Source organism: Syngnathus acus, chromosome 5 (assembly GCF_901709675.1).
Source record: "Syngnathus acus chromosome 5, fSynAcu1.2, whole genome shotgun sequence".
In the NCBI taxonomy this organism is placed as follows: Eukaryota; Metazoa; Chordata; class Actinopteri; order Syngnathiformes; family Syngnathidae; genus Syngnathus; species Syngnathus acus.
In genome coordinates this window covers 11946748-11959621 of record NC_051091.1, presented here as the reverse complement: position 1 = coordinate 11959621, position 12874 = coordinate 11946748, and the positions used below count along the sequence as shown (strand labels likewise).

The window sequence follows — 12874 nt, the reverse complement described above, 5'->3', positions numbered from 1 at the left end:
TGTAGCGCTTAGCGCTGACATTTGGCACACGCGAGTGTGGCGACACGAACGAGCGATGTGGAAAAAATGGCTCGTAAACAACACTCCAGGGTTTGTTTTGTACACATAAGGACAATAAACTTTTGTCTAGTGGTGAGTATTGAAACGAGGACAATGAATGGCTGATGTTTTTCAGTCAAGGAGCAATCTAGCAACAGCAAACATGCACGATTCAATCCTAAAATACAGTATAGTGGGGCCTAAAATGTAAGTATAATCCATTCAAAGATATGTTGGCACTTTGGCTTGTATTGACTAAAAGGATCATGAGGGGAGGTAAACGTTTTCAGACAACAACACGGCTTCAGAAATCTTTCAATATTTCCATTAGATTTGAATGTTGAGATTACAGCTATTGTACACATACTGTATAAATATTTTTTTTCTTTTTGGTTGGAAACAGATGGCAAAATCAATCCCAAATGGGTTGCCTGCCAAATCTTTCCAGGAAAAATGACACAAAAAGTGTGTGCGAGTGTTTGTGACTATTGTGTAGAGAACAGCGAAAGGACACGCCGCACACAATTCGGGAGAATGAGGCATTATGTCGTCACTTTTTCTTCTTCTAACCATACAATGACAGAAGAGAAAAGGCTCTCTGAGTCGTGGTTGGTCTCCATGACGATTTGTGAAGCTCTAACTCCTCCAGTCATGCGCTCACTGTTGAGCAAAACCTGCTTGGTTCATACGCTGGTTAATCACTTTTGAGGCTCATTAAACTGTTAATGATGAAGAATTATCTTAATTGCCTCAACTAATTTCAAGCACTTATTTTGTACATGTGTGTACACATGTAGATCCTTTTATTCGTACAACAGGAACATTGGGGAAATTCTGCTTTCGGACAGCAGTTGGATCTTGTTGCTCACTGTTTAAAAGCGTAGCATCGAGCTTGGACAACAAAAATGGTGTTTAATTCTAGAATGGACCAATGTATTCCATTTTGACATCAAGAGAACACCTAATACGCAGTCATCAGACTGTCACTAGCAAATACAGAGACGTGGGAGGGAAGAATCTCAGAAATGCATTCAAGTGGATGACGTCCTTGGAAATGTGTTGGCTCAAGTGCATTTGAAAGTTTAGAGAATTTAGAAAAAAATAGGTAACCAAAATATTATATATTTTTTTCAATGTCAGTAAAATGATACTACAAACTTGCAACATTTTTAATGAATTACCTAATTAATGCTTTATGATGGAAATGGTTACTTTCCCTTCTTTCCAATTTTAAAAGTGGTTTTCAAATCTAAACAAATCACATATTCACTTTTAGCATTTCCCCGCCAGCCACTCACTCAGTGCTGAAAGTGGCACTATGCCTTATTAACTAGGACATACACTCAGCAGGCGCAGGGTACTTCCATTGAAAAACGGCCACAGGAAAGTTTGAACACAGACGACAGATGGGCATATTAAGGATCATAAGTTTCTGACTAAGGACTACAAAACCAATCAAACCGTTTTAATTAGAGTCCGGGTAATGGAGCTCATGATCACAAAAAGTCTTTTCTCTGAGAAACATTTATAGCTCTTTAGCGGTTCGTATTCTCGTTAGTATTTCAATTCATATTTATTCATTTCCGATTGCGTTGGTTGTCATTTGGGTCACCAGTGAGTTGGCGTCTATCCCAAATGACTTGAACTGGTCGCTAACCCAGTCGCGGTACAATTAAAATATTGAAATGAGGTGTACTTGCATCGGCTTCCTGTAACATTGACACGACATTCTCTTCTAGGGGGAAAAGTTAATAGATAATCAAATTCCAAAATGAAAATCCATTGCATGTTTTGCTCTCCCGAGATGTTGAGCGCAGGTAAATCGTTTCAATCTCCCACAACTATTAACCAAACAGTAATTTGGATGGCAGATTTAATGGAAATAAAGTGTGCACTGATTAAAAAAAATTATAAGCCTGAGTGCACATAGTTTGGGTCCTATTTTGGCAGACAGGTGCACATGCATAAAAACGAGCATATCTTCATTTTTGTGCCGTGGCAAGTCTAGTTTATTGTGCTCAAAAATGTGGCCGACATGTTATGTCAATGGCACCTCTCGCTCTTTGCTGAATTTAAAGTGGATGAGGGCAGCCGCTCGCATTAAATGGGAAAAAAGTCAGCTGTATCCCCTCCCACAACGGCGCAAACATCCCCTTCTACCAGTTTCGGAAAATATTTAAAGTTTTTCAAGTGACTTGATGGCTATATTTTGAGTTGAGCAACCCTTTCCAGTGCATCGACAATATTTCCTAATAGGACTATTTTATGGTCTCTTTATGAAGCAATAAATGGAGCGTGAAGTTCCAGCACGTTGTGTTTAAAAGTCCATCACATTCCGTTTTTTTTCCCACAGCCGAACAGAGGAACGTGACATTGTGACAAGCTGATGTATTATTTCATTGTTGGCAGCCAATACTAGCACCATGACACATTATCACTCTCTTACTCATTAGAGAAGCAATCTGTCGATCCAGGCGTGAGAATTAAAAAGAAAAAAAATAAATAAATAGCTGTCGCGGCCTGTTGCTGCTTTCATGAATCTGGCTAATACAGCAAACTCTAACCTACCCAACTTTTATGTTCTCCTGAATCACTCGGCTTGTGATTGGGTTTGCGCATTCCTAAACGGTGGGCATCGAGCGGAAGAAAACAAATGGCTGAGAGCTAGGCATAAATCACACTTTTTCCGGACGTGCGGTGTTGTAAACATCTTGGCGCGGCAATGAAGCAGCAATTGGAATTCATTTGTGGTTACGAGTCCTAGTACGTGAGGAAGATTTCACGTCCCTCCGGTGAGCGTTTGTTCCCTCTTTTCACACTCCAGACATTTGAATCCCCCCCAAAATAGATTAGATACACGCTGAAGTGAATTCCACAGACGCAGTTTATCATGCGTCAAAAAATTGGCACTTTGAAGCCTTTTATGGTGCCAGATGACAAATGAAATGGATTATGGCTCCGCTAATAAAATAAGTGGCCAATCTTCACCCCAGCTGTTTATCAAAAGTAATCCCACTCTAATCACTACATTGACACCAAACTTTTTTAAACCGCGCACAGCCTTCAACTGTCTAAAATAATATTTAAAAAAAATCAAGTACAAAAACGCCAGCATTTTAATTGATTATTCACTCATTCATCTAATTCTGTTCATCCCACCGAGGGTTACCCGAGGGTGAGCTTTTGCTTTCAGACTCTTAATGAATTGATTATAAATGTTCCGCATACTTATTTATTAAAAGAAAATGTCATCCCTTATTTATTGAAACTGAACACAAATATGGAACACGGTTGTCTTGTCATATTAAATAATCCAAAAATACACTTCTTGCTTTCATCAATTCTGTGAATTATTGGATGAAAAGGCCGGTCAAGTGCTAAACATGAAACACATCCTGATACGACCTGAATTTTATGGATTTAATTTTCTCTTCCTACCGCAGTCGGTACATCCGAGATAAAAACCTTTTGGTAAACAAATAAAACAGCAGCGTGGATCCATTAGGTTTATTGTGGAACCAACGTTTCCATAAAAGCCCGAGTGTCAATGAATATGTGATTTTAAATATTACTGGATGGACAACTGATTTGGAACAAACACTTTTCTCCTGATATGAAAATGTGCCGTCTGCGGGCGTGCATTGCCAAGTCTTCCTGCTCGAAAAACAAAGCAATTTAAAATCAACACAAAGAGTCATGCAAGCTGTTGTCGCTCCCTGCGTACTGCTACCGTATCTTGAGTCATGACGTTCAAAAGTGGGCCATGAAATATGAGCTTATCTTTGCGTATATTCTTCAAATGTTTTTTTTTCAGAAAATGCAGTCCGTTTCATCAACTTGATATGTCCCGTTATGGACGCTTTACTCTGCACGGAACTGTGAGACGGTTATCAATTTGGATTAGACGAAACATATTGTCTAACAGTAAAGATCTGAACTTGAAGCAGAAGTCAGTGCTGACCACACACGACCGACCACTTGTGACGACTCATTGTAAAGGTCACGGAAATTCATCGAATTGCTAGCGCTAAGGTTTACCTTCGACCTTACATCATCCATTTAAAATACTACTTGAAATTGTATTTACGCCAAATAAATTGGGGTTCATGACCAAACTGAGAAAGTCGTGTGGAATTGAAAAATCACGAAGGTGGCCAGGCTCAAGTAAAGCCGTTGACCCTATCCAGGTGTCCTTGAGGAAGACACTGAATGAATATCAAATCTGTTCTTCTTTCTCCGGTCTTACCCGTTAGCTTACCGCTACTGTATGACGACCTGTCAGTATCGTCCATCACGTGCGTTGGGTTATCAGCAGGTTTTCTACAGTATTCCTCGTACGCAGCCAAACCTTTTGCCGCCTGCATTTGGAGATAAGGCCCAAGCCGCTAAAAATACGCTAGAAAACAGAGCACGTGGTGTCATTCAAGGTCCTTCTTTGTATCCTGACGCCAACCCCTTTTGATAGGAAACTTTGCCAGGAGGTATTAAAGGCTTTTACTTCGTCACAGGCCTTCATTCTACAATTCCTGACGTGTCTTTATCAAAGGTCCTCCTCTCATCTGTATGCTCACTTTGTCTTCTGATTATAACCTGTGCTCAGTTGGATTTTAAAAAATGTTCCTCCTTGTCAGGGTGAAACCTCATCCAAGGAGGGAGTCTTGAACTTCTGAGCCAACTTCAGATTCCTTATTCACTAGGCCACTCATATACATAAATTGGAACGATTTTGGCTTGCATACAGTTAGTTGAGTGGCAGGATGAGAAAAACAAAAGAACAAAGAAAATGACTTTTCTTCACCGTCACACAAAGTATAGTAGTTGAACGTGACAGCAGCATTCAGCTTTCAGGGGACTCAAAGACAGGAAACATAAATCCAGGAAAATAGGTTTTAACCTCCCTTTTATCAAGCTCATCACTAAAACGTCAAACACAAAGAAACATGAGTTGAGATTTTTTCCCCCCCGTTTTACTCGCATTAAGGATTTTCCTGTTACTAAGCCAACCTCTAAAACCTTGCCCACAAAGGAACTCAGGAACACAGTGATTTTTTTTTTTCACGGTCAAACTGACATTTCACTGCCATTAAGTATAGAGCTGAATTTCCTTAACCTTCTCGATGGAGTCTCTTGCGAAGAAGGTCTTGACCTTGCCGTTACTAAGTTAACAGCCAACACCTGGCCCACGGATGAGCTAAAACCTTTAATGCCGGGATCCAAAGTCAACACCGTCTCCAGTCGGCCAAGCAGTCACGCAATACTTCAACCTTCCTGAGTTCCTCAATGGAACTCGCTCACAAATTCTTGAATGAGACATACTGACCAACATGCGAAGAAGGAAATCTCATCTGACACAAAGAAAACAAATGCTATGAGGCTTGGGGGTTTCATTGAGTTTGTCCAACCAGAGATCTTACTGTGGAATTACGCTTTGGTCATTTAGGCCACTTAGTGATCCTGTAATCCTTTACAACAATTCCATTTTTTGGTGTGTAATGAAATAAAACTGGCACTGTGTTACATTACATTGCTATTGTTAGAAAGCAGCATCCTGGCAATTTGGCCGCAAGAGCATCTTGGCCCAATAAAGACGGGAATATATCCAATCTCCAACTAGCGGAACTCGTTTTGACCTCTGGGTTCAATGAGGCGACGAAATCATCCAATTATTCATGCCACTGGGTAGCTACACAACCTCTGAGGAGAAAAAAACTAAGATTCTGCTAGCAGAAAAAAATGAACTCTCCTTTAATGGCATTCAAAGAAATCATTTTCTTTTCTAGTCGTTGTTTGGAATTGTTACTAAAAAGTCAATAAATCCCTTTCACAAAACTAAATTGCTGCAGTGATGCTGTTATGTGTTTGGCTTTTTGTGCTTTCCAAGCACAATAATACTTGTAATATTTTAAGGGAGGACACGGCAATTAAAAGCTTATTAGGTTTTGAAAGATTCCATTTCCCTTTTACCAATCTAAAGTCCCCGTCGAGCACCCCGTCGTTGTTTGTTTAGCAATATCCGAAACAGCTCGGGCTTTTTCCGACCCTTGGGAGCCAAGCTACATTTCGAAACAATGGATGTCGCTCTGCCTTTCTCATCTTCCGTCTCCCATTTTCTTTTGGACTAAGGAGGTCCAATAAACATCTGACCCCTCCCTCTTTCTAACGCTGGCCTCTGGGCCCAGTCCACTTAGTCTAATAGAGACGTGGAGGCGAACGCACAGAGGGAGGCCATCCTAAAAGTCTCTGAGAAGAAAGCAGATTATATATAGCCACTGATTAAGGCAGCGATGGGAACATGACCTACATGCATGGCAACATCTTCTTTTTTTTCTTCCTCACTTTGCCACTACAGAACAAACCTCACGTCCAGGTCCGGGACTCTCCAACAGGGAGGCTCACTCTAATTATACCAACCGAGTCAGATTTCACTGCACACCTCATTAATATTTTCTCATTATTGGGTTAATCATGTGGTGTGGAAGACTCGGTCCAACATCCACTCTCACTGTCATGTAGGTATTGTCCAGATCATGTATCAAATTAGTAGATTACACTTGAAATGGATCACTGCCTTCCGCATTGAGCAAATGCCCCTAAAATTAGCTGGTGAAGAAGGAGGACTCGTGAGGAAGAAAATTAGTCTTTTAGAAGACATGCCACTGATCCCAGCAAGCAGGTTATCCGGTCGGTAGAAACCCGCAGGATGCAAAACCTTATATCAGCTACCCGAATCTGATTTAACACCCTGGACAAACCTTGCGTCGAGCTTCCCTCCGTGGGCCCATTCCTCCCCCAGAACCGACCCATTACCCAAGGCACGGTGAGGAGGCCCATAAAAGCAAACAAGACCAGATTTAGTACGAGCAAATAAGTATGGGAGACGTCAGCACATCTTTTTCTATGACAGCAGTGATGGCGAAGAGGGAAAACTGCGATGATCATCAGAGAAAAATAAATGACCTTGTAAAAGAAGCACCTGTGGCTAAAGCCAAACTGAGTTTTTGCTTTCTGGACTTGGATTCTCCATCTCTGAACTAGAAATGGATAGAAAAGGGTCTTGTTGAAATAACGATCAAGAAATTCTTTCTCCACTTATATTACGTTCACCCAACAAATTATTTTTTGAGTGTACTGTACAGACATACTGCCGATAAACAAAAAACAAAATGAAAAATGTGTTATGGAAAGGAAAGTATTTGGTGTTTCTGAATTGTAATACATCATCAGGAAGAAAGGGTTTAGTGAGGAATTATCAGATTCTTCTCCATCTGCCTGTCACGAGCTCTCCAACTTTATCCAAAATTAACAATATTTTACAAGGCATGTCCAAATCACATCTTACTATGGTCATGTGATGGATTTTCAAACAAGCTTCAGTGTGACCTGAGAAAAGTAAAATGTGAATAAGTCAGCCGAAGCCAACGGTCGCTCAACAGAGCCTGAGCTGTGTTTGATTTTTTTTTTCCCCGAGTTTTTCTTGTCTCTGTCGCCAAGTGCTTGCTCATGTGAGGTTCACATTTTTTGGTCGACAGTGAACCTGTCACTCAAGGATTTGGTTTGCGTGAGAAAGTAACAAAATAAAAAGCATGGGGACAACCCGGAACCTCAGAACTGAAAAGCCGACATGTTAACAGCCAGTCCGCTAGCTACACTTTTGCAACTCAGTGCTTGATAGAACATTCCGTGTTGTCGTCACAATGATTCGAAATATATATTATATTGACAGATGGTCTTATTTGTGAACTTATCCCCCATGAGCATATGCGCATGATTGGAGGATTTTCTGTTAATTCCAAGCATCAGCCATGAATCATTTTTACTTACACCTACTGCTGTTTTTCTTTGAACAGCTTGGCGTTGGGAGATAGCTTTGAAAAAAACCAAAAAGACAACAGTACAAAGTTAGCAGAGAAAAGAAGACAAAGACATTTTAGTAATTACGATCAAAGGCGGGTGGAGAGTAGTGGGCTGCCAGAAACGGAATACTGAGAGGATATTGCTATTATCGGTTAACGTGGGGGCTGCACTGGCACTAAGTTTAACTAAAGATGAAACAACATTAGTCTATTTAAAGTCTTACCTCCAGGCTAATAAAAAAAAAAAAAAAAAAGATTGTGAGAGTTCCTTGTTATTGTCTGTCTGTATGACTTAGCCTTGAACACGCATCCAGTATGATTGCACGGCAATGCGGCTGTTTTTTGTTTTTTTTTAATTATTTATTTATTTATTTATTTTCCTGAGAATTTGGATAGACGCTATTGTTGCTTGGACATAATGCCATCTCTCTGAAAAACATTGCTCGCGGAGCTCAATGGTGCATAATGCTTTCACCTTGGTATTTCTCTCCCTCTCTCTGGCTCTCTTTTTTTTTATGTATGATATCAAAGACTATGGAAAGGACTTTGCCAATGTACAAATAATGGGAACAAAGAAATTCATGCAGCCCTCAACTAAGAGAACCAAGTCCACATTTAGGCTCTGCAAAAAGGTTTGCTCTCAATAGATTTTCCTTGAATTTTGTAAAGCAGCATTAACTTGCCTCATCTTCCACAAACGTAATTATAGACTGGTAAATTATAAATCGTAAATGGAGGTACTTATATAGCGCTTTCGCTACACCATATGGCGCCCTAAGTGTTTCAAAAAAAAAATCTGAAAACAGGTGTTTTTGTCTTGACAAAATAAAATGTCCCTTTTGTCAAAACACATGCAAACATACGTTATAAGGTGCTAAAAATCTATTTAAAAAAAAAATCAACCTGAAAAAAAAAAAATCATTGTTCAGAATCAAGCGCCACTATGGTAATTCTCCCCAACATATGCCGAGCAGTTCAGTTCTGCTGATCATTAGTGACATTTAATTTGATCCAGAAAAGACAAGCACAGACAATGCGGAGAGTTCGAAGTCTGTAAAAAGTTACAAGGGCACATCATACCGTTTATTACAGACCAAATGAGGCTCAATGTGACATCTGGACTGGCGGCCCAGTAACGATTTGGACCTCCACCTATTTTGGCTTTATAGCTTTGGAACAGTCAAGCTCGAGATGTTAAATAATGCAGTATAAGAGGGGGCGAGCGAGGAGGGTTGGCACACTCCAGTAAACAGCAGCAACTTTGCCGATCATCAAGCTTTGTGTTCACCTGAATCACTCAAAACAATACAATCTAATGGAACAGTCCAATCTATCCATCCATTTTCTACACAGCAAGAATCCCGTTAGAAACATGAGATCAATAGCCCAAAAACTAATTGGAAGTGTAAAATTCATTCTGTACCGCTTCACAAGCTAATGAGGTCCATTTTCAAAGTTGATGGCAAAAAGTGCTTTTAAGATAATCTTGTATTGACTCTGATTAAAAGAAAGTAGGGGATATCATTCTTTTCACTTTGCCAGAAAACTTTAGCAGCACGTTCTGGTTTGCCCCGTGGGTCACGGCCGCGGAGCTCTGCAAGCTTGTGAAATATTAAGCGTGTTGAATCATAATAAATGTGACAGAAGGAGCCTCCTGGGACTCTTTGCCTTCGGGCTCCAAACACAATGCTGGGTGGACTTTATGATGCCTTTAAATCAATTCCTCACAAAGCAGTAGTTGTTTTGTTATACTCAACACCTCAGCCGTAAATATGCTCCTTGTGGGAGGCCACTGGTCGAGATGAACCACAAAAGATAAACAACCACTCTTATTTCAGAAGTGCGTTAGACTGTGTATTGACTGTTTTTTGTGATGCTTAATGAAAATTTGATTGTAATGTATAAATCCGTAAGTTTTCAATTTAAGGTGCACAATTACATTGGAAAATCACCCTTCATTAGAGATATGGACAAATCAATGTAATTGTAAAAGAGGTTATGGGTTTTCTTTCATATTCTTGAATAATATTCATGCTTTGGAAACTTGACTGCTAAGAGCTTCAGTAAAACGCAACAATGTTGGATTGACAGAATCCAATTCTCCAGATATTTCCCGAGACGTGGAAGTGCCTGGAGAGTGGCCAATGGTGGCCGTATAGCTCCCACTTGGCTATACGTGATATGCAGCATGTGGAGTATGTGATGCGAGTGACTTACCCCAGCGTCGTCATGGTTACGATGGTGTACCAGAAGGATGCCGGAATGCTGGTAAACTTGCTGGAGCTGGAGCCCTTCTCGGCGTAGAACATGACGGTGGCGAAGATGATAATGGCCATAGTAAGCGAAAAGAGCAGGAAGCCCAACTCCGAGGCGCAGCTCTTGAGCGTGTAGCCCAGGATGCGCAGGCCCTGCGAGTGGCGCGAGAACTTGAAGATGCGAAAGACGCGGAAGACCCGCAGCGTGACAAAGGCGCCGCTGACGTCCTCATTGTCAGTCATCACCAAGCCGATGTAGTACGGCAGGATGGCTACCACGTCGATGATGCTCATCACGGAGCGCATGAAGCGGTAGCGGCTCGGGGCGGCGAACAAGCGCAGCAGGTACTCCACCGTGAAGATCATAACGCAGGCCGTGTCCATGCAGAAAAATGCTACCGTGTAGCGTTCGCCGCACGGCATGTCCTTCTGAGTGGCAGTGGAGCCGCACGGCACCGTCTCCACCACGTTAGTGATGACGGAGATGGCGATGAAGAAGCCGGTGACGTAGTAGAAGACCAGAGCCATGGTGGAAGTATGAGGGTTCTCAAACGCCCGCCACATGGTCTCTCTGAAGTTCATATGGGGCAGCTTGACATCCTTGTTCTCCTCCTGGTCATCTTGAAGGCGCTCCAGGTTTTCTCGCTTCCGATCTTTGTACTCTTCGTAGCAGCAGTCGCCGATGATTTCCGGAATGATGCCGAAGAAGATGAGCTCCTCGTCGTAAGCCGAGATGCACTCGTGCCGCGGGTAGTGCAGCTTCCCGGTACGGTAGAAATTTAGGATGCTCCGGAAGGCGTCAGGGTCTCGGTCAAAGAAGTACTCTTTGGTTTCCTCATTGTAGAAGAAGTCCTTCTCCGAGCTGCCGAGCAAGGTATCTGGATACCTGTCCAGCGTGGTCCTCCAGGTTTGGAATCGACGGCCACTGACATTGAGGACAATGAGCTCGTCCTGCCGGCGGCGGTGGTCTCGCGGCGCCACTGGCATTGGGCAACTGGCGATGGGCATCCATCCGATGGCGGCCGCCCGGGCGAAAGGGAGCCACGCGGCCACTCCCGCAGCCATGGTGAGTCTTGGAAGAAGTCCTCCTCTCCTTCAGGCTCCCTTGAATTCAGCTGACATCTTCAGGATGAGGGGAGGGGACCAACAAATATTAGCTGCTGCACAGTCGAGTGATTATATTTTGTTGTCGTTGAGGGATTAAGAGTGAACCTTATTGTGAATATTGAAAAGACAAAAGTAACGAACACCCCCCTAAAAATGTCTATGATTGTACCTGAGAGCGGTAATGTCATTTCAACATAGTTCTTCAGCAATTTAGTAAGGCTTTTGTCGCCATCTTGTGGCGGTCTAGTGTATTACCTAGGGTGGAGAATAGCATCCAATTATCTGCAATTTGATTTACCCACAAGACTGGGATTGTCAATTTTCAGAAGAGCTTCCTTTCTTTTCCCTGGATTGTCTATCACTTGTCTTGCAGACAATTTTGGAGCCAATTCCTAACTGATTTATGTCAAGAGAAGCAGGGTCCATGCCGGACTGGTTGTCAGCCAAATGCAATTAGACATCTCCAAAACAAGAATTACTGAGAATCACATTCACAGGTATGGAGCCGGACTACCCGCAGAAAGAGAGAAAACCAGAACCTCTTGACTGTAAGGTATGACGTTCTGTGCTGGTCCATCTGTGGATGGATGAACCCAAAGTCCCATATGTAAGCACAATGAAGAACATGCAAACTCCTCGCAGGAAGGACTGAGATTTTTTTTTGGGGGGGGGGGAAATTATCTCCTCTGCTTTTGAACAGAAAGAATTCAGCTGAGGTTCACAACCTGTTGAAGTCTGATGTAAATGTCGATGGGCATTTTTAGAAAGGTAAATCGTTACATTTGCTTATCTAAGTAAACGATAGCAAATTTGCTCCAATAGCTTAGTTGCAAATATTTAAAGTTTTCCATCGCCTGACCCGCGTTCGGAGCAATACCTTTTCAGATATAGAAGAAGCAATTCTCTTACCGTCTAAAAGTGGATGGGAGTCAAATCCAAGTGAGGGATAATGAGACCAGACGGCAGTCCATCTAGCGGGAAGAAACGGCAGGCTGCACCTCTCCTCCTCTGCCGGCAGATCAACAGCCAGTCTCCTGCGCTGAGGAGCAAAGCGCATGCAGGCAGGCAGGCAGCTGGCTGGATGGATGGAAGGATGGAGAGAGAAAGGGAAAGAGAGATACTACCACAGTCTGTCCGGTGGGGAGGGCAGGACGTGGTCTGTCTACATCCTGACTTTTTTTTTTTACGTTATTTTTTTTCATCGATGAGTGCTATGAAAAATCACGCTGCGCTTTTCTGAAGGCTGCCTGCCCAAAGTGAAAGTGTGTGCACGTCTCTCTGTGCCTGATAGTGTCATCAGCAGCTCTCCTCCTCCTCCTGCTCACGACACGGTCCCGTGTGACATAAATTACACTGTCACTTTCGATACATTCAACAAGTCACTACAACAGAACCGTTTTATACTGATACTACTTCACTATGAGATGTTTTTAAACAAAGGCGGGTCGCTCTTAGTAATGAACATTTTCTCTAAAAAGGAACAAAAGTCATTTGAAATTTGAAAAACTTCCATTTCTCAAACGTCTCTATAATAAAGGAAAGGTAGGCAACACTACCAGTTATTTGGGTGCTTGTCAAAAAAAGTAAAATTATTGGATAGGTAATTATACATTTTTAAAA

At 42.1% G+C, this 12874-nt stretch overlaps 1 protein-coding gene across 1 annotated transcript in view; it reads right to left on the bottom strand.

Moving 5' to 3' along the window:
• Positions 1–12524, bottom strand: part of LOC119123110 (potassium voltage-gated channel subfamily D member 3-like) — a 35724-nt gene extending 23200 nt beyond the window's left edge. Inside the window, exons 1-2 of the mRNA XM_037251946.1 lie at positions 12164–12524; positions 10110–11269 (exon numbers count right to left, since the gene is read on the bottom strand). Of these exons, the coding sequence (XP_037107841.1) occupies positions 10110–11212 (1103 nt within the window). The 5' untranslated portion in view covers positions 11213–11269; positions 12164–12524. The remainder of the gene's footprint in view (positions 1–10109; positions 11270–12163) is intronic.
• Between the last annotated feature and the right edge of the window lie 350 nt (positions 12525–12874).